Here is a 21,663-nt window from a genome sequence, read left to right as displayed (position 1 = left end):
GTACATTATTTAAACTGTTACGTTTATTCATATCATGATCTGATCACCATGTACAATATATCCCATATGCATGAGGGTATTGGGATAATGATACAAAAGGTTTGCTAAGGTAGATCCTCTCTTGCTGAGACTCAGCCCCCCCACCCCACCCCAAAATCAAAATCCTGGCTACGGGCCTGCACCTGGTCTATTACAAAACATTGTTTAAGATACCCCAGTCCCTGTACATTTGCAGTAAGTGGGGTGTGTACCTCTAGGCAGATGAATCACAGTCTGTATATTCTAAACTTTTGGAAAGAGCACACTGAACAGAGGACACTTAATCTGTCTTTAGGAAAGGATTTCAATGGCTTATATCATCACTTTAATCTTGGATTTCCTTAGATAAGAGTCTTGTAATACTGTATTAACAGATTAATTTGGCACTCTAATTTGTTTTTGCAATCTTCATCAACACCTCTTTTGCAATTTTAATTTAATTTGTTGGCTCATGTTTAATTTGTTGTTTATTTTGCCTTATTGTAATTCTTAGGCTTCACCTCATGTTAGCTGAGTTCCTTCGGGGAGATGGTGTCGGGTTATAAATAAAGATGATGATGATGATCCACGAGGTCTCCAAAATCTTTTTCGCATGTACTGCTGTCAAGCCAGTCCTCCCCCATTCTGTATCTTTGTATTTCATTTTTTTCTGCCTAAGTGGAGTGTCTTGCATTTGTCACTGTTGAACTTCATTTTGTTCGTTTTGGCACTGTTAAGATCGTTTGGAATTGTGCACCTGTCTTCTGAGGCATTGGCTATTCCTCCCAATTTGATGTCGTCTGCAAACTTGATGATCATGCCTTCTAACCTTTCAACTAAGGCATTAATAAAGATGTTGAACAGGACCGGGTTGGGGGTGCTTTGAATATGATTTTCCTGCTTCTTGGCAGGGGATTGGACTGGATGGCCCATGAGGTCTCTTCCAACTTTGTGATTCTATGATTCTATGATAGCTTCATTAACCTGTGTTTGCTATGTTCTTTGGCAGAACAAAGAACAGCAAACCAACAAATAAACCATGCATACCCACACCCCGAGAATGATAGGCTGTGCTTTACATCTCCGTCCTTAACATCTAAGTATAGGGTTCTTGATATCTATATAGCAAGCTTGGATCTTCAGGAGTCTTTTCTATAGCCCTGATTATCTATTTCGTTCTGTTTCAGGGGCAGAAAACATCTCCTGCATAAGTACACAAGTTATTGATGTGGGGCCTGCTTTTGATATGATGTTGAAAAGGGATCGTGTTTAAGGATTATACCTGGGACGGCTTAAGAAAAGATAAGAATAAAGCAGTTTCCTGAAAAGAGGAAATATTGAACAAGATTGAATATCTCCATTTTGGCGCTTGAAGAACCTCTGAGGAAAAGGAGACAACAAGGAGTGATCAAAATACGTGAAAGAAGATAAAATGAATAAAAAGACATCTGTAGATGACTTGGCAACTGACACAGGATGGATTGTGAAGACAAACAGTGAAGCTTAAGTCTGCATGGGTGACAAAGGGTGCATTGAGAAGCCACACCACTAAGGATGAAGGGACATGTGTATTGATGATGCCAACCAGGAGGAAGTGGTTGTGGTTGTGAGAAATGGGCTACATTTGTCAGGTTGTTGTGTATCTGAATAATGTGCCAGGAACTGATATAAAGAGAGGCGGGCAGACAGAGGAACACAAACAAGGAGAGGGATAGTATCTATTGGCTTCAAGCAGCCCAAGTTCTCAGGCAAATGCAAACTAAAATGAATGTGCAATCCAATATACATATATTTATTGCATACATTAGGAGCCCTCGGTGGTGCAATGGGTTAAAGCTTGTGCCAGCAGAACTGCTGACTGAAAGGTCAGCAGTTTGAATCCAGGGAGTGGGGTGAGCTCCTGACAGTCAGCTCCAGCTTCTCATGTGGGACATGAGAGAAGCCTCCCACAGGATGGTAAAACATACGGGCGTCCCCTGGGCAACGTCCTTGCAGACGACCAATTCTCTCACACCAGAAGCAATTTGCAGTTTCTCAAGTCGCTCTTGACACACACAAAAATGCATACATTAAGAACCCTAACTTTAGTTAAATACTCTCATCTCAAATAGATTTTCAGGAATAGATTGAGCCATGTGTCTGTCCGCAGAGAAAGAGGTGGGATATAAATAAAATTATAAGTGAATACATTAATAAGCGTGTGCTACTCTAATCTACAGGACTGATGTATATTTCACTTGAATTGGATCGTGCTTCTAGTAGTTACAAATCACTGTCCCAAACTGACTGTTCCAGTAGGGGGCAGTGCTGAATAATTGCAAAAAGTCAATGTGATGAGAAAATAATATAATGTTCCTATGGAAATAGTTAGTTTTAGTTTATTATTAATTTTATTGGTTATTTATGAAATCTGTGAATAACCAAATGTGCAAAAGAAAATCTCACAAATGAGGAGGGCCAACTGTACTTCTTTTGTCTTGTTCGTCAAATGAACAGGCTTAATCCTTGTTTAGGAGAAAAAACTAAACAACTTTGCTTTCTTTCTCTCTTTCTTCTTATGAAATCACCAAACAGCAAAATTATAGTAAATATAAATCTACATGCTTTAGAAACATATCCCTTAACAATTTAATGCAGATTTTTCACCACCAAATACTTTCATAAGAGAAACTTCTTGTTTGAAGAACATACTTGAAATCTGGGCTGTTGTAGGTTTTTCGGGCCATGTTTTAGAAGCATGTTTCACCTGTATCTATGGCAGGCATCCTCAGAGGTTGTGAGGTCTGTTGGAAACTAGGAAAATTGGGTTTATATATCTGTGGAATGTCCAGGGTGGGAGAAAGAACTCTTATCTGTTGGACCTGGGTTTCAATTGGCCACCTTGATTAGCATTTAATGGTCTGACAGTTTTTAGGTGTGCCTTGTTACTGCCTGAGGGAATCCTTTGTTTACTGGTGATTAGGTGTTCCTGGTTGTTTCTTGTCTGGAGTTCCCCGTGTTTGGGTTTTGTTCCAACAGACCTCACAACCTCTGAGGATGCCTGCCACAGATGCAGGTGAAATGTCAGGAGAGAATGATTCTAGAACAGGGGTCCTCAAACTTTGTAAACAGAGGTCACAGTCCAGGCCCGTAGCCAGGATTTCGTTTTGGGGGGGGCTAAAAAAATTTCAGGGGGGGTTTCGGGGGGGCTGAGTCTGAGTGAAAGAGGGTCTAGCCTAGCAAACCTTTTGTATCATTACCCCAATACCCCCATACATATGGGATATATTGAGAATGGTGATCAAATCATGATATTAATAAACATAACAGTTTAAATAATGCACCAGTAAGGCCTTTTTGCGAACCACCATGAGAATTTCGGGGGGGGGCTGAAGCCCCCCGAGCGCCCCCTCCCCCCCCCCCCCCCCTGGCTACATGCCTGTCACAGTCCCTCAAATTGTTGGAGGGCCGGATTATAATTTTAAAAAAATGAATGAATTCCTGTGCACACTGCACATATTTTATTTGTAGTGCAAAAAACATTTAACAACAATACAATTATTAAAATGAAGAACAATTTTAACAAATATAAACTTATTAGTATTTCAATGGGAAGTGTGGGCCTGCTTTTGGCTGATGAGATAAAATTGTTGTTGTTGTTGTTGTGAGCTTTCAAGTAGTTTCAGACTTAGGTTGACCCTGAGCGAGGGCCAGGTAAATGACCTTGGTGGGCCGTATCCGGGCCCCCAGGTCTTAGTTTGAGGACCCCTGTTCTAGAACATGGCCATACAGCCCGAAAAACCTACAACAGCCCAGTGATTCCAGCAATGAAAGCCTTTGACAATACTTGAAATCAGCAATCCTTTTGGAATGATTCCATCTCATTATATAAATATACTAAGCTTATTCCATCACCTTTAAAAAATCTGATATGGCAGAATGAAAGCCAGAGCCCCTCCCCTCTGGCCCTGGACCCATTCTGTCTAGTATTTTATATAAAGCAGTCATCCTCTGAGCCCCAGGTTATCTCAGAGAAGTCTCTGTAAGGGAGTGTGTGAGAGCAAAGGAGGGCACACTGCCCATAATGCGATGCACCACCAACCACTGAAAATGCTGTTGTTCCTCCTATCTGTCTTGTGCCTTTGCGCCAGCCATGCGTCTGTGCCTCCATTGCGTTTCTCTGCTTTCCTGGACCCCACCCACCAGATCTACTTGCGATGGGACCACAATGATGAAGAGGCCACCATGACATTTGAGCTTCAAGCCCACTCAACAGGATGGGTTTCGTTTGGCTTCACCCATAATAAAGAGATAACAGGAGCAGACTTCGTGATTGGTGGCGTCCTTCCTGATGGTAATGTTTATTTCTCGGTAAGCTGAAGCCTCGAACTGCCTCTTCCACTCCATAGGAAACCTGCCTGTATATAGTAGTAGGGCAGAGAAAGGAGGATGATTCTATTTTGGTTGAGGTCACACATTGATTTAGACAATATTGTTCCTCATAAACATTGGGACATGATTCTTTACTAGTATCTGTACTACTTACAATTGGATAACCATTCCACCCATACCTAGGGCAAACGTCACCAATTTTTAAAATTCAGAATGAGAAAATATGTCCTTGATGGATTTTTCAGTCTGGTGTGTCTGAGCATATGTAGTAAGAATTACTGGAGCCAATTCTATCTATCTCTCTGATCAAAAAACAGAAGCAAAACACAAAGCACACATTTTGCTTCAAAGTGGAAGAAAGAGAGGAGTATGGAGGCAGGGTATTGCCCCCCCCCCCCAAAAAAAAGATTTTTCTGTGTTAGAAACAGAATTTCTAGATTAGGTCAAAGGTACATCTGCTTACCACAATGAATAACCAAAAGATTGTCATAAATCTATGAGATATTTCTTACTCATCTATTAAAAATAACTCTCACCCAAAAGCCATAATTACACATTATAATAATAAATTATTCACATAAATTGTATATTCTGTGAAAAATGCAAATAATAAATAAAAATATCTATTCTTACCAATACCTATACAGCATAAAAATTTGAGATCTAGAACATGTGAAAATATGCATTCTAATATCAATATTTATAATAACACAAGCTTATGGAAGGTGATACAATAAAATTATAAATACAACCAAAACCAATTGCAAAATCAGATGCAAGGGTAACCACAAAACAGTCAAAGGTATTTTAGTAACATCTTTCTTAACAGTGTAGCAACAGAAAAATATTCCGCACTTTTTTTCCTTTTCTGATAAGCATTTGTATTTGGAAACCATTTGAGACATAGGAGAGCATGGTTTTTAGTACCGTATTTCCCAAACATTTATATACCGTGGATAAATTTGAAATGTTGTCTTCACAGAAACCAAAACACACATAACAAAGTGCAGCTTCATTGTTTGTGTCATTTTTATTTGTTTATCTGTTTTAAACATTTTACTCTAGACCAATATTGAACACTTGTTGAAACGTATTTGGCTATGCAGAATCTATGGACCTCATCATGTTTCAAGAGATCCCCATGCTGATTCACCAGCCTTTGTTGTGAATTGTCTGTGTAGTGGGTAATCCCTGTGCCCTGTGCTCCGCCCAAACAGCAGTGATGATTCCCCATCACACGTGGAGAAGGGTCACCAGGCAGCTTGTCCCCGAAGTAGCTTCATTGTTCCAAATTGGCCACGGAAGTGCGGTGTCCTACCATGCTGCCCCCCCCCCCAGTTCAGCAACAGAGCCCCACCAGAAGTGAGGCTATATAATGTGATGGGCAGCATGAGGGGTCCATCATTCAATTGGGGCAGAAGCATCCTAGGACACTAACAATTCCTCATGTGATGAGGTCCTATGCTTTTCGTGTGTGCTTATGTGTTACTGATGTTGTTTGTATTGTCATTGTTATGTGCCTTCAAGCTGTTTATGACTTGGTAAAGGAAACCATAATGAGCAAACTCTGTACATTCTTCAGGGGCATCTATTTCAACTTCATATTCCATACAAAAGATACCTTGCAAAAAGTAATTTATTTGATCACTTTAAACAACACGTACACTAGAAACTTCATCAAAAAGAGCTGAGGAAAATGGGGAAAAGTAGGAAAAATCTTATTTGCATGTAGAATTGTCTTCTTTGCATAGGATACCATTGTTAAAGAAGACAGAGATCCCTATCACACAGGATTACCTCCTCCCACCTCTAGATCAACTATCCATAGAGGAGACAGAATGTAAAATAAAGTGTCTGAGAAATATTATTTGCCAAAAGGAAAATGAAATGAAATCCTATATATCTTTACAAGATGGATGGATGGCACCCTTGAAGTGATTGGCTTGACCTTGAAGGAGCTGGGGGTGGTGATGGCTGACAGGGAGCTCTGGCGTAGACTGGTCCATGAGGTCACGAAGAGTCAGAAGCGACTGAACAAATGAACAGCAACAACATATCTTTACATAGAAGTACATCCCACTGAGTTTACTGCAGTTAATGTCTAACTAAGAATAAATAGGATTGCATAAATAGGTACACGGCGGTTATCCCATATTAACTTGCTATCAAGGTAAGTCAGTCTTGATTGTAATGATTTGTCCAATACTACCCAAGGATATATACAACTAAACAGAATTTGAAATCAGGCGTCCTCAATGGAAACCTGTAATTGTATTTCCTGGGCTTTGTGCATTTTGTTTTCCCTGTTTCACTCAGGACTGGCATGGTGTGAGTGAGGATACAATCTTGGAAGATGAAAAGCAAGACTACAAGTTGTTGTCGTTGACACAGGATGCAACTTCTACTACCATGGCCTTCCGGCGATATTTCCGAACATGTGACGAAGATGACCTGGAAATCACGGTAACAGAGAGACAAGTGCTTGTAATATCAACAAGGATACAGACAGGGTGCATCCAGAATGATCAAAAAACAAATAGGAATCCCCAATTTTGTTCTTCTTCCTTCCAGTATTATGCAGGGTTCAAATATATTGATCTGAGGCAGGCCCGTAGTCAGGATTTCGTTTCGGGGGGGGGGTGATTTTTTTTCAGGAGGGGTTTCGGGGGGGAGCTGAATTTCGGGGGGGGGGGCTGAGTCTGAGTGAAAGAGGGTCTAGCCTAGCAAACCTTTTGTATCATTACCCCAATACCCCCATGCATATGGGATATATTGAGTATGGTGATCAGATCATGATATGAATAAACATAACAGTTTAAATAATGCACCAGTAAGGCCTTTTCACGAACCACCATGAGAATTTCGGGGGGGGGGGGGCTGAAGCCCCCCGAACCCCCCCCCCCCCCCCCCGGCTACATGCCTGATCTGAGGAGCTGATATAAAAAGTTTCTGATCATACTGGAAGCTGGCAGAAAATACTGTAGGAAAAAAAATGTATGGATCTTTAAAATAAAATCAGAAAGGACAGGAACAAAATTTGGAATTTCCTCTTTTTTTCCTACAGACTTTCTACAGCTTTGATAACTTGTAACACAAGTAGTTAGACCATTCCCAACATTCCTTCTTCTTTGATTGTTGTTGTTGTGTGTCTTCAAGTCATCTCCAACTTATGGTAACACTATCAAGGGATTTTCACACTTCTATATATATTTTTTCTTTGTCAGGAAGCAGATGGCAGCTAGATATAAGACCATTTCAGCCCTGTCACTCCAAATATAGAAGACTCCAAAGAAACCTCCCTGATATTTGGTGGCAGGCAAAGCAACAGAAGCTTTTAAATGTTTAAGTGTTGCTGACTACTTTTTCATCTGCTAGTTCCTGAATCTACTTATATTTGTACATTTTGACCTTGTATAAACACCCTTGAAATTTTGACAAAATCTACCATATAAATGGGGAAATTAAACAATGTTTTCTTCGTTATCCTGGCCAGTTTACCTGCGTGTGCATTTGTGCACATATATGGCAATAGTGTAATCTCACAGGGAATATTTTCCCTTTTAATTTCTCCCTGCACAGGGGGATACGCTAAGACTGATGGCTGGCTATGGCACAGATGATACCATCGATTTCTTCAAAGGCCGAATAGTTCACAAATCTCTCTATATGATGCTGTTGTCAACTGATGAGGAATTGCACTCACCCAGTATCTACCATGTATATGATCTGAAAGTAGATGATGTGAGTATTGCATCACTTAGAACAAAGATAACTCTTGTGAAATATTTCCATTCAATAATTTCAAAGGACTCTGTTTCTGATAGATTTAATGCATTTGTTCATTTACTCATCAACAATGAACATCATATCATTCACAAGGCAGTATTTACTCGCCTTCTTATCGTTCTTATATGTATACATGTGTGTATAAATACATGTCCAAATAAGCTGATCTATAAAATAAAAATCCAATGGCAGTCTTGCAAAAATAAAATAAATTATCATTCAGATAAATATATTAATATGGTTTTCAATCACAAAATTCAATTTGTTTGAAACATATCAGAATATAATGTATATGTGAGCTTTCTCCATCCTTCTTTCCTTCTTCTAGGAAGATAGTCCATCTTTTGGTTCTTTTTGCTTGAGTAAGGGACAGTCTACTAAGATCTCATCTCCTATTATGGTTATTACTGTCTATACTCCTGTATAAGTATAGAAATTTTAGCCAAAAGATGAACCCAAAAAACTGGGTCAAATTGTCCACAGTCAATGTAGAAACTATACCAGGAGTTCTCAAATGTTTTAAATCAAGGGCCAGTTCTATGTAATTTTATTGGTATGTATTTTTATTTTGAAATTTGCCAGCAGCTGCTGCATTTCCCACCCTCAGCTTGTACTTAAGTCAATACGTTCTCCCAGTTTTTTGTGGTAAAATTGCATGTCTTGGCTTATGTTCGGGTCAGCTTATACGCGAGTATATACGTATATTTCTTGTCAATACTGCAAGGGTTAAAGGCAGTATAGAAAGTTATACAAAACCTAGGCAGAGCTTTAGTGTTCTAAGTATTATAATGCCATAGTGCATTATTTCTAGAGTTTTAACAGTTTATAATGGCAAACCACTAAAATACAGTAAACTTCTGTTCTTACTATGTATCTTGGTTTTTCAGTTCCCTGTCCCTGAGGACACCACTTATGCCTGCACTTTTCTTCCACTGCCCATAGTCAAGACAAAACATCACATCTACAAGGTAACAATGGAGAGAAGGCAGAAAATGCTGTATCTACACTTATCCTCTTAAGCAGGGGTCCTCAAACTAAAGCCCGGGGCCCGAATATGGCCCTCCAAGGTCATTTACCTGGCCCTCACTCAGGGTCAATCTAAGTCTGAAATGACTTGAAAGCACATAACAAGAACAACAACAATCCTATCTCATCATCCAAAAGTAGGTCCAAACCCCATTGAAATACTAATAAGTTTATGTTTGTTAAAATTGTTCTTCATTTTAATTATTGTATTGTTTTAAAGTGTTTTTTGCACTACAAATAAGATATGTGCAGTGTGCATAGGAATTTATTTGTGTTTTTTCAAATTATAATCCGGCCCTCCAACAGTTTGAGGGACTGTGACCTGGCCCTTGGTGTAAAGCGTTTGAGGACCCCTGCTCTTAAGTATCTCTGTAAGCTCCGTTTTAGGGGATGAAATGGGTGGTTATAACTGTAATTTAGCTACTGTTATGAATAGTAATGTAAATATCTGATATGCAGAATGTATTTTCATTCACTGGACCAAATTTGGCACAAATTGCCCAAATTTGAATACTGGTGGGGTTTAGGATGATTGATTTTGTCATTCGGGAGTTGTAGTTGCTGGGATTTATAGTTAACCTAAAACCAAAGAGGATTCTGAACTCCACCAATGATGGAATTGAACCAATCTTGGGACACAGAACTCCCATGATCAACAGAAAAATACTAGAAGGGTTTGGTGGGCATTGATCTTGAGTTTTGGAGTTGTAGTTCATCTACATCCAGAGAGCACTGTGGTCTCAAACAATGGTGGATCTGGACCAAACTTGGCACGGATACTCAGTATGCCCAAATGTGAACACTGGTGGAGTTTGGGGAAAATAGAACTTGACATTTGGTAGTTGTAGTTACTGGGATTTATAGTTCACCTACAATCAAAGAGCATTCTGAACCCCACCAATGATAGAACTGGGCCAAACTTCCTACACAGAACCCCCATGTTCAACAGAAAATACTGTGTTTTCTGATGGTCTTTGGTGACCCCTCTGACACCCCTCACCCCCACCCCTTCAGGGGTCCCAACACCAGGTTGAGAAACGCTGCCCTAGAGGCTCAGCAGGAACATTCTGGCTATTCATTTTATTTTATTTTCAAATGAAGTAAATAAAGTACACATGGATTCTTTTTTTTTTAACTTACTGATATTTTTAGTAGTATTGTAAGCCCTCCACATTTGTGAATCTTACTTTCATAGTCTTGGTTATAAGCAGATTTGATGCATATGTTCACTCTCAGAATCTCTAGTTCTTACGGTGAAACTCTGTGGTCAACATTGCCCATAGAGTTGCAGAGATTCCTAGAGAAAACACTCCTCTTGATATATGTCAGTCCTCCAGCATAATTCTGTAGTCACCTTCTGCATCGAGTTCCAATGCTTCTATGACATTAAGCCATGGCAGTTAAAGTGGTATCAAGCTGCATTAATTCCACAATGCAGATGCAGCCTTGGTTGTTGTTGACAATGCTATATGTTTTATCTGTCTGTAGTTTGAGCCCAGGATCACACCCCGGAATGGAACTCTAGTACATCATATCCTGGTCTATGCTTGTGGGAATGCAAGTGTGTTGCCCACTGGTGTCGGTGACTGCTATGGAGTTGATCCTGATTTTGCCCTCTGCTCCCAAGTAGTTGTGGGCTGGGCTGTAGGAGGAGGGGTGAGTATGTGGAATTTTCCAAACCAAGCAAACCATATCCAGCCCATAAGCAAATGATTGCACTGAATTGTCATCCCTTGTAGACAGGCCCGTAGCCAGGATTTCGTTTCGGGGGGGGCTAAAAAAATTTTCAGGGGGGGGGTTTGGGGGGGGCTGAGTTTCGGGGGGGGGCTGAATCTGAGTGAAAGAGGGTCTACCCTAGCAAACCTTTTGTATCATTACCCCAATACCCCCATGCATATGGGATATATTGAGTATGGTGATCAGATCATGATATGAATAAACATAACAGTTTAAATAATGCACCAATAAGGCCTTTTCACGAACCACCATGAAAATTTCGGGGGGGGGCTGAAGCCCCCCGAGCCCCCCCCCCCCCCCCCCCCGGCTACATGCCTGCTTGTAGAGGTGAGTTTAATTTTATCGTGAATTTTAGGAGTAAGGAGGAGTTTATTTTCCAGGGAGCAAAGTAAAGGGGTCTGGGGATCTTAAGCATCAGTTGCATACTATTCTGATGTGCTTGGCCATTTTAGTCATCAGGAGTTTGGGATTTTTTGTAAGCATTTCCCACTAAAATATCAGAGTATTACCAGTACCACCTTCTACATGTCTTCTCCGGGATAAGCCCAATAGCGTTCAGTGGCACCTACTCCTCAGCAGGTGGATATAGGATTCCAATCACAGTCTTTGCAGACTTGTCTACGCCAGCCCTTTACCTCTAAGTAGCCTAGAAGTCAAACCTAGATATTAGGCTTGGGTAATCACGGAAAATTTGGTTCTAAACTCATTTCGTTTTTAGGGGGCCCTTGCGTTTCGTTTTTTTAAAGAATTCCGAAATTTTCCTTTAAATAAGTTCAAAATATACAAAATTTCGTAAAATTACAAATTGATTCATTAATGGCGGATGCAATTGCGCAATATGTTAAAAAAACCCTCCAAATGGGACAGGGGGAACTTCTGAAGCTTCCCTCTCCCTCTGTTGTTGACTGTTGGTGTGATAATTTATTTTTTATCACTGATAAAACAAACAACAACTATAAAACTTGCACCAGCCATACGAAAATAATAACAAAACAATTTCGAAACAATTTCGAAACAATTTTGAACCAATTACGAAACAATTACGAAACAATACGAAATAAATTGGAAAAATTGTTTCGATTTTTAATTACTCCTCACAGTAGTCCTGCATGGCTCAATATTGGATCGTAAGCTAATTTAAATATGAATTAATAACTAATTACAAAATTAACGAACGAAACCGCCCAAGCCTACTAGATATCCAGGTGACATCCAAGGACTTCTAGTCCTTAATATGGAGTAAATTGGGTTAGACTGAACATTACTTCAGGCTAGCCCTGAATATGCAGATGAGCCCATAATCAGTCCCTCTAAAGCTAAAGGAACAAGTGGCAAAACTGTAACATGATTTTTAAACGGCTATTTCCTTTCTCCTCCTCTGCCTCCTACCTATAGTCCTACATGTTCCCAGATGAAACAGGAATTTCCATAGGCACACCGTTGGATCCCCAGTGGGTCCGCTTAGAAATCCACTACAGCAATTTTAATTCAATTCCTGGTGAGTATGTTATATGTAAGGAAAAGGCTGAGGGGCTGTGGTGGGGTAGGACCCAAAAATGGAGAGAGGAAACAGGTGCATTTTGCCAGATTCTTTAAAAAAAACCAGCTTGGGTTTAAACTGTACATCTCAAATGCATGGACCACAGGCCGACTACGTCATTTTATGTAGTCCACAAAGTTTTCAATGCCAGGGAGACATAGTTGCATTTATACAGTATTACAATTACATATGACCCTTTGGAGGCAACCATAAGGCTGATGTGGCCCTCAGTAAAAATGTGTTTGTCACTTCTGGTTTAAACTAAAGGAGACCAAAAGAAAGGATCCTCAGTTATAGAGAATTCTTGGAAATGATTTATTTTCCTGTGCACCTTTATTACATGGCTGGAGGGGGAAAAATCAGATTAGAAGAACAGTGAGTCTGTTCTTGAACTCTAGGAACTGTAATATGAGAGATGAATGCCCTTCCAGCACTACAGTTTACACAGTTTTGGGTTCCTGCTGGTATTTCCTATGAAGAGCCAATTAAACGTAACAGTGGCTGTACCCCCACTGCAGAATTATAGCTGACTCCACATTAACTTTCATGGTGCAATGCTATGGAATTCTGTCACTTGCAAGCAGGACTTGAAGGTTTTGTCTTTAATCTGTTGATCATTCCCAGGATCTGATATTCAGGGGTATGTTAAATTTACATGTCAATGGTACAACTTAAATTATGTGAAGCCTCTTCATTTTCCACACGAACAACAAAGTAATTTAGGTGTGCAATTTGGCCAAAAAGCATGCTGCTTCAGGGTCCATTTTCAGCTAACCCTTCATTCTGTTTACTGGGAAGTTACTCGAATCAGGATTGATGTTGCCATTTTCATTCAGCAAAGATTCGGCCCATTAGCTACAATGGGAAACTTTAAATGCTCAATCCTTAGTCATTTTAAGGCCTATCTGCATGAAACCTATTTCAGTTTTAGATCACATTTACAACTGCAGGTCTGCCAAGTTTCAAAAGAATTCACCAATCTACTGATTCTTTAGAATTATTTTAAGTTTTTACCATAACATTTTTTAAAATAAAGCAAATCACAAGAGAGGGTTCTGGGAATTGTAGTTGCCAGTTGTGTCCATTCTCAGCCAATTAGAGCATGGACACAATCAGGCTTTTTATTGGCTGAGAAACAGAGAGAGAGAGAGAGGAACTTCAACTCCCATCATGCTCTGAGAGGAACTCATAGAATTTTCAATGCCTGTCCCATGCAAGTGCTGCTGGGAAAGCAAGTTCTCAGCAGAGCCCTCTCTGGAGGAGGAGCCTAGGTACTTTTTTGCTGCTGGGGAGAGAGAAAAGATGCTACAGTTATTCCCATCTTCTCCAAGAGTCCCATGGCAGACCCCTGCCTCAGGTATATTGCATACTTAACTTCATCCTCTCCAGTAGCTAATAAAATCCAGCTCTCTTATTTTCGGTTCCCTTCTCCCTGTTCTGTTTTTGGAGATTATAAAAAACAGACCACTGAATATTACAAATCATTTTTGTTCTGATTCATGCTCAAGCCCAGTAGGTTCTGGAAATCTGTAGGGAACTTACTACTCAGGTTATGTTTTTGTTTTTTAAGATTTAATTGACAACTCAGGGATAAGGATATACTATACCCCAGAACTGCGTCCATATGACATGGGAGTGCTACATACAGGAATCTTCACCTTTCCTATCCATTTCATCCCCCCTGGAGTGGACTCTTACAAGTCATATGGCATCTGCAATACCAGTCAGTTCGAGGAGGTAAGTTCTTAAGTATCCCACTGCTTTTTCTTTAGCCAGTACCAAGCGAAATTTCATTGGTTTCTTCTTTTGGACAACTTCAGTCCCAGTTTTTGGAGAAAGGCCAGGTCAAGTAGTAGTGAGAGTGGCTGTTTCATGCTCAGGTTTGTAATTACTAGGGTTGACTGGTCTCCGGGCACCAGCTGAAATCTCTCAGGCATTGCAATACATCCCAAGATATGGAGGCAAATCTTTAGGGAAGTGGCCAGTGTTAGGTTTTGTTATGTAAAGTCTGAGCACAAGAGACATAAATCATTACTTGTTTAGTTTAATTCTTGCATGCAAAGATGACTATTTTAAAATTTGTCTTCCTGCTGCATTAAACTATGGTTTCAACATGGTTTTTCCTGGTTATATGCACTTCAGGACTTTTTGAAAAAAATAATGTATGCAAAAAAATACCCCACTTTTTGCAAAGAATATTGGTTTGCAGCGTTTTGCTCAAGAAATTGTGTATTTTGTGCAAAATTCATTATTTCTTACACAAGAGTATTATTTTTAGCAGAATTGAATATATATCCTAAGGTTCCAAAGTATGAGTAATTTATTTTAATGATGCATTGTGATGCATTATGTCCATATTTTTTTCATCTAAGCTGGAAAAACATAAATATTCTTTTCCTCCATAGCTAACCATTTCCAGGTTTTGCCTATTTTTTGGACTATTAGAAAGGTGTTTGTGTGGGTGTTATGCTTGTGCAACATTGGTGCATCAAATCTCCAAGATCAGGGGGAAAGAACTGAGGAAAGGGTCACCATGTGTATGCACTAGCTCTGAATTGCATTGTCACCTGATTTTATCCATAGTCTGCCCCTTGGATTTGGAAGGCACCCAAATGTCCATTGACCTAGAACAGTTCTGGCCCACTTGCCATATAAGCTTGTGCAGTTCGGGTAAACTGCAATCCATTTTAGTGTCTCAGATTTCATTGAGGGTCTTGATCAGTTTTTTTTTCGGGAGCCTCCTGAATTCGGGAGGACAGAAATTCATTATTGATCCAGGAAGCCAAAAATTCGTTTTTATCTGACCCATTATGGGGTGTATTACCTAGGTTCCCCTTCCTGTCATTTTAGGCATTTTTCTCCTTATATCCTTCATTAAGACCTGGATTAAAAGCATCAGAGTTAAGATACCACCTTATTGCAATCCTTTCCCTTCTGTCTGTAGAGGCGACGGGGTTTAATACTTAGTTAAAGCTGTATCTACTCTAAAGGACACAGGTACTCCAGGTGCGCATAGCGCTCTCTCTCTGCCAGCACACAGCTTTCCAAGGCATTTTAAGGTGGCTTCCCCAATTCCCAGGGAAGGAAAAGTGATCAGCCTGGAGCTATCTTAACCTGGACTTCCTTTAAAAAGCCCTGGAGTAGTGTCTTTTTTTTTTTTACCTCACACTTTTCCTTCTAGTGGCTGCCTCCCTGCCACACTCCACTTGTAATTGAAAGCAGTTGGTTTTCAACAGCCACTGTTCTGTTGCAGCTGAAAAAAACATGGTGGCTGAGCCCTTGCCGTTACGGCCATCCCAACAAGCCAGATTGGCCAAAGGGAACCAACCATTTCGAATCCATGCACAAGCCTACTTGCCAATCTATTGTGCCTCTGTAATGTCACAATAGCATACACCCCTGTGACATCACATGAGTCTGAACCAAGGTTTTGGTTCTCAGATCTTTGGAAACAGGAAGCAGGTGCTGTGCCCCAAAACTTGTCTTTTTCCTCCCTTTTGGACTGTAGATGAATGGGGCTCCAGTGCCTGATATGCATGTATTTGGCTACCTGCTGCACACCCACCTTGCTGGAAAGGGAGTGAGAGGTGTCCTCTACCGGTAAGAAAAATCATTTCACACGTGTGCCCAATCTAGATGTGACAATTACAAAATGTCATTCAGAAAGGGGGTGGTGGTTTTAAAAGCAAAACATGAAGAGTATGAAATCTCTCTTTCCCACTCCTATTACAACTTTTGCTGTTGCTTGTATCACTTCAAGTACTAGGGGTCACATGAGAGAAAATTGGTTGTGATAAAGATCATCCTTGCACTTAAGAAATCCGCATTTCCCACCTATGTGTTTGAATGGGGAAGCGGTGGAAGGGGGTACTTGCATGAGTTTTTATTTTTAGATGTGACTCCATACAAGCTGAGTGAACTAAGAGAGACAAGCTGTAAAAAAAAGGCAGAAAATGGTTTACTCCAACAGGAATATGTGTCCTATTGTCCATATACATTGCAAAACAAATGGTGAACTGTTACAGGAACAGCTCCAAAAGTCAGTTCATTGAGCATATGGACAAACTACAATTGAATCCGTAGTGGGGGGGGGGGGGGTTGGGGGGGTTGTTTTGTTTGCAATAGTAATTTTATCTCTGGGCTCTCAGAAATGTTCTATGACATATTGATTGATCACATCTTTTAAGTTCCTCCCAGTAGTACACATGTTGTTCCTGTTTTACTAATTCCTCTGTCTTCATGCCAAGGAATGGGGAGCAGGTGACAGTCCTCTGTGAAGACAACAAGTATGATTTTAATATCCAGGAGACAAGAAACCTGAAGGAGACTGTCATTTTCAAGCCGGTATGTTTTTACAGGTGTCCATTTAAGCTAGTTAGATTGTAAGTCATTCATTTCCTGCTCCCCCACTTCCCCAACCTCACCCCCCCCCCCCCCCCACTTGCCTGCTCACCTTTCAGCTAATTTTGGATTGTGGTTTGGGGACTCAGTTTCTTAAAGGTTCACCACTACTGATCTATGGACGCCATTGTTTTACAGGGAGACGAGTTCCTGGTGGAATGTCAATATCAGACTCTTGATCGAACTGATGTCATCTTTGTAAGTCTTTGACTGGTAGCCATCTGAGCATCTAAGAAAATGTGATGAGTGAATAGCTTTTAGGAATCAAGTTGGTCTCCCTATAACACTATACAAACATCTGAATAATTATTTGCAAGATCAGTAAATTTTACATTACTGGGCAATGGAAAGGTGTATCCTATGCTGGAGGGAGATCATGGGAAAAGAAGTAAGGCAGCATATATAAAGAAAGGGATGGGGTATACATTTATTCATCTGGTATATAGCAAGATGATGAGGAGACACTGACTAGAATCCTGTTGGTGACATACACTCACAGACGTTCATTGAGTAGGAAGATAAGAAGATATGCACAATGAGACCACAACACAATTATATCCCAGTAGTCCTAGGGCATACTCCCATACAGGCCCGTGGCCAGGATTTTGATTTGGGGGGGGGGGGGGCTGAGTTTGATTCGGGGGGGGGGGCTGAGTCTGAGTGAAAGAGGGTCTACCCTAGCAAACCTTTTGTATCGTTACCCCAATACCCCCATGCATATGGGATATATTGAGCATGGTGATCAGATCATGATATGAATAAATATAACAGTTTAAATAATGTACCAGTAAGGCCTTTTCACATACTACCATGATAATTTGGGGGGGGGGGCTGAAGCCCCCAAAGCCCCCCCCCCTCCCCGGCTACATGCCTGCTCCCATAGTTAATTTGTTCTTGCGGGACAGTAGGAGAACACCTGGATCATGTATGTCTACGCTTCCACAGCCAGCAGGAGAAGAGAAATCATCTTCCCATCTCTCCAAAAAAAGTACATGTGAATATTCTTGGGATTCAAGAAGATAGCCTCTTTCCCTCTCTCCAGTCATATGCTACACAGATAGCCCACCAACCTCTAATCATGAATTCACCACCTTGATAAAGAAATTAAACAAGAAGAGTCTGGGTTTTTCTTGGGAAGGTCTGGTTTTGATCTTGCTCACCAACCAGACAGGATTGTTTTTGGATGGTCTACCTTTACCAGCGCTTTGTAGATTGCACTCAATGTCATTGACCCTTCTTGTTTTCTTCTGCCAGGTTGAGGATCAAGGATTATAGAAGGAAACTATTTTGGAATAGTATGTCCATTTGAGTGCAATGCATTAAGTGCTTTTTTTTCTATTGAAAGGCAAATCATTCTTCCATCCAAACCTAGATTACAAAGATAAAAACAAAAAGTTTTAACTGAAATTATGGATCTTCAACTGAAGTTTATCAAACTGAAAGAAGTGCTCCAGATTAATGAGAGGTTAAGATCTGTGAATATTCACAGGCAGTTCATTCATGCACATACATAACCTATAAACCTAATTGCAATCCTAAACTGATTCACTGCTTATTTCCTCTTCTCAGGGAGACATGAGAATTGTGAGTGGGGGGGATGGGATCCCCTATACAGAATTCCCAGCACTCTTGATCAGTCAATGAGAATTGTCTTTGAAAGGCATCAAAACAGTTAAAACTGAAATACAATTTTATGGTGCAAGCCCAAACTAGCATTCCCATATAGCATTGTTTACAATATGTGTTTTCCTAATAAGTTGCCAATTTTGTGATTATGAAATAGATAAGTAAGGGCAAAGCATTCTCCTTTCTTGCATCTTAGCTGAATTTTGAGTTGTTTTCTCTCTTTCTCTCAGGGAGGACCAAGTACCCTGAATGAAATGTGCCTGATATTCCTTTTCTACTACCCTCACAACAACATCTCCAGCTGCCTAGGATATCCAGACATTCAATATGTTGCCAATGAACTTGGGCAAGAGGCCTCTGAGTGAGTGCTTCTGTGGTGAGGTGAAGAGCAAAGTACTTGAACGGCTTAGGATGGAGAGGAGGAAGCAAGGTTGCTGTAGTTGGTAACAGAGTGGAGAGAAATACCAGAGGATGAAGGCAGTCTAAAAATTATGGAAAGAAGGGATCTGAATAGACATTCTCTGAAGTAAATAATGGGCATGGAGAACTTGGATTGTCTCTGCCATGTTTTACAACAGCCTTTCCTGAACTTGGAACCCCAGATGTTGCTGGATTGCATCCTCCACACCATACCTTAGCAATTGCCATGTTAGCAGAGGGTGGTGGGAAGTGTACTCTAACAACATGGGGGGGGGGGGGAGGGAACAAGTGTGGGGTGGCAGGGAAGGACTAGGGACACTTTCTCACTAGCGTTATAGAATGAAGACTATTGTCTGCCAATCATCCGAGTTGCTCCTGCAGAATTCTGGGAAATGTAGACTTTTGGAAATCTCAGCTAGAGAGGTCCTCGGCTTCCCTGAACTACATTTCCCAGAATTCTGTAGGAGTAGATCAGACAATTGGCAGATGAAAGCCTCCATTCTATAACGCTAGTGGGAAAACGTCCCAAATGTCTTCAACTGAAGATTTTTTTTCATCTTCTACCGCTGGCTTCCCTTGATATTTGTGGCCACCATGACATCTCTCCTCATTCTCTCCACTGTGTCCTGCCTTTTTGCCCTTAGTCATCCATCTCTTCCTTGGTGTCTCCCCTGCAGTGAAGCGGAAGGAATGATGGCCATTACCTTGGTGGAATGGGACAATGAGACTATCAAGCAGGCAGAGAAAGCATGCAAGGAGGCGGAACAAACTGTTATGATTAAAACAATCAATGTAAGCAGACTTGACCTTTTTTTGGTATAACCAATGTCTTCAGCTGAAAAATCAGAAATGAAGGCTCTCTAAGTCACAAGTGAAATCTTGGAATCTTAACATTTGTCCTGACCCCGACCCCCCAGGGAGGCAATCAATCTTTATATCAGAAACAGCATATACAGTTGGCCCTCCACATTTGTGAATTTCACTTTTGTGGATTTGATTATTCATGGATTTGATAAGATGTTCTCTTTAGGAATCTCTAGGTCCTGCAGTGCAATTCTATGGTCAACTCCTGCTAGAAACTGACCTGTGGAGAACACTTCTCTGGGCTTTTGTAGAGCCTCCAACATGATTCCGAATTCGACTTCCAGCAAAATTTGACCTCCAATTGTGCTGGAGGACCTAGAGATTCCTAAGTTCTGAGATTCTCTCAGTTTTTCCACTTTTGTAGAGATACTGCACCTCTAATCCAACAAATGTGGTTGGATGATGGTAGTCACACTTGTCAATGGCGAAGGAAGGAAATGTATCTTAAAGCAATGAGAGCAGACAAGTGTATCTTTCATTCCCTTCATTTTCTCTTCTTCCAGGAGCTGGTGAGAAATGAAACAAGTTTCATTCGAGAGATTACTGATACTATATCAGCACCCTGCAAGGATATTTCCAAAATCATCCCTCCATCTCGGTTGAAAAGACAAGCTGAGTACCAGCCAACTCCACCAACGACTGCCAAAGCTCTTGGGGCAAAGAGCATGTTTCCACTTCCTCCCCTGCTCTTCTTATCTTGGGGTTTTACATGGCTAATTACTTCCTCAGTGTAGACTCTGAGCATCATATATCAAGTTTTAGTTGCATAATATCATCAACATGCTAAAGCTCTTGTGATTTGATTTTCTCTGTGGTATGATGGGTGCGAATTTATTTGAAATCACACTTTCCCAAGCGCATGAATGAAGTACAAAACAGAAGCAAGCAAACCATCTCTTGGAAGGAAGTCCAGATAGATCCTTTTGCATTTAAAAACCATCTATTGTGGTTGTGTACCTTCAAGTCATTCCTAACCTATGGCAACCCTAAGGCAGCCCTAAGGCAGCCCTATCTCAGGGTGATCTTTGTTCAAAGAAAGTTTGCCTTTGCCTTTCTCTGAAATTGAGGGAGTGTGACTTCTCCGAGGATATACAATGGGCTTCATGGGGATTTGAACCTTGGTCTCCAGAGATATAGTCCAATGCTCAAAGAATTATATCATCCTAATTCCCAAAGACAACTTCTACTGCTGTATTTCTGAAAGAAACAGCAGGCATGTTCAGCAGATGTGGCAGCTCCAGTTTTCCAGATCAATACTGAGCAAGCAAAGGAGTAGGAGGCACTTGAGATTTATACAACATCCAAAGAATCTTAGATCACCTATCTAGTGCTCAGCCAAGTTTCATATAATTGTTTTGCAGAAAGGCATGCTGGAGGAGGAGACCTCAAAGGGGAGGTCATTGGCATTGAGGTCTGGGATGGTAAAACATTCAGTGGTGATCGTCATAGCCGTATCTATAACTTGTTCAAACAGAGAATAGCTAGATATATTCGATCTGAAACCCTCATGATACAGAGCAGACATTAACTCCCATCATCATAACCATTGGCCATTCTTGTTGGGGATGACAGGAGTGTATTCCTCCAAAGCAAGGGTCCTCATATTTTTTAGCCGAGGGCCTGTTTATTTATTTATTTATTTTATTTCAAACATTTGTAACCTGCCCTTCTCAAACCTGGGGGGGGGGGGGGGGGGGACTCAGGGCGGCTTACATTCGGCACAATTCGATGCTATGACATATAAATAATACATACAGTAAGAACACAGTAAATTAATTTTAAAATCAGTTTTAAAATAAAAATACATTAATAAAAAGTGCAATAGTACTAGCTGTTTAGCCTTATGTAGAAACAAATTCAGCAAGCACAACACA

General features: G+C 40.6%; 1 protein-coding gene across 1 annotated transcript; it reads left to right on the top strand.

Moving 5' to 3' along the window:
• Positions 1-4,086: 4,086 nt before the first annotated feature.
• LOC132765445 (putative DBH-like monooxygenase protein 2) lies at positions 4,087-20,607 on the top strand. Its single transcript, XM_060759729.2, has 13 exons — positions 4,087-4,368; positions 6,706-6,852; positions 7,969-8,130; positions 9,063-9,143; positions 10,690-10,857; positions 12,334-12,436; positions 14,049-14,215; positions 15,987-16,078; positions 16,726-16,822; positions 17,018-17,077; positions 18,736-18,866; positions 19,603-19,717; positions 20,293-20,607. Exons 1-13 carry the CDS (start codon positions 4,087-4,089, stop codon positions 20,521-20,523), a joined length of 1,836 nt encoding a protein of 611 aa, XP_060615712.2. The 3' UTR covers positions 20,524-20,607.
• Positions 20,608-21,663: the final 1,056 nt, after the last annotated feature.

This window comes from Anolis sagrei, chromosome 2 (assembly GCF_037176765.1).
Source record: "Anolis sagrei isolate rAnoSag1 chromosome 2, rAnoSag1.mat, whole genome shotgun sequence".
NCBI classification, from domain to species: domain Eukaryota; kingdom Metazoa; phylum Chordata; class Lepidosauria; order Squamata; family Dactyloidae; genus Anolis; species Anolis sagrei.
This window is presented reverse-complemented; position numbering and strand designations above follow the sequence as displayed.

Coding starts and splice junctions, on each gene's coding strand:
- LOC132765445 (XM_060759729.2), top strand. CDS start 4,087: ATGCACCACCAACCACTGAAAATGCTGTTGTTCCTCCTATCTGTCTTG. Junction 4,369..6,705: donor ATGGTAATGTTTATTTCTCG/GTAAGCTGAAGC, acceptor TGTTTCACTCAG/GACTGGCATGGTGTGAGTGA. Junction 10,858..12,333: donor GCTGGGCTGTAGGAGGAGGG/GTGAGTATGTGG, acceptor TCCTACCTATAG/TCCTACATGTTCCCAGATGA.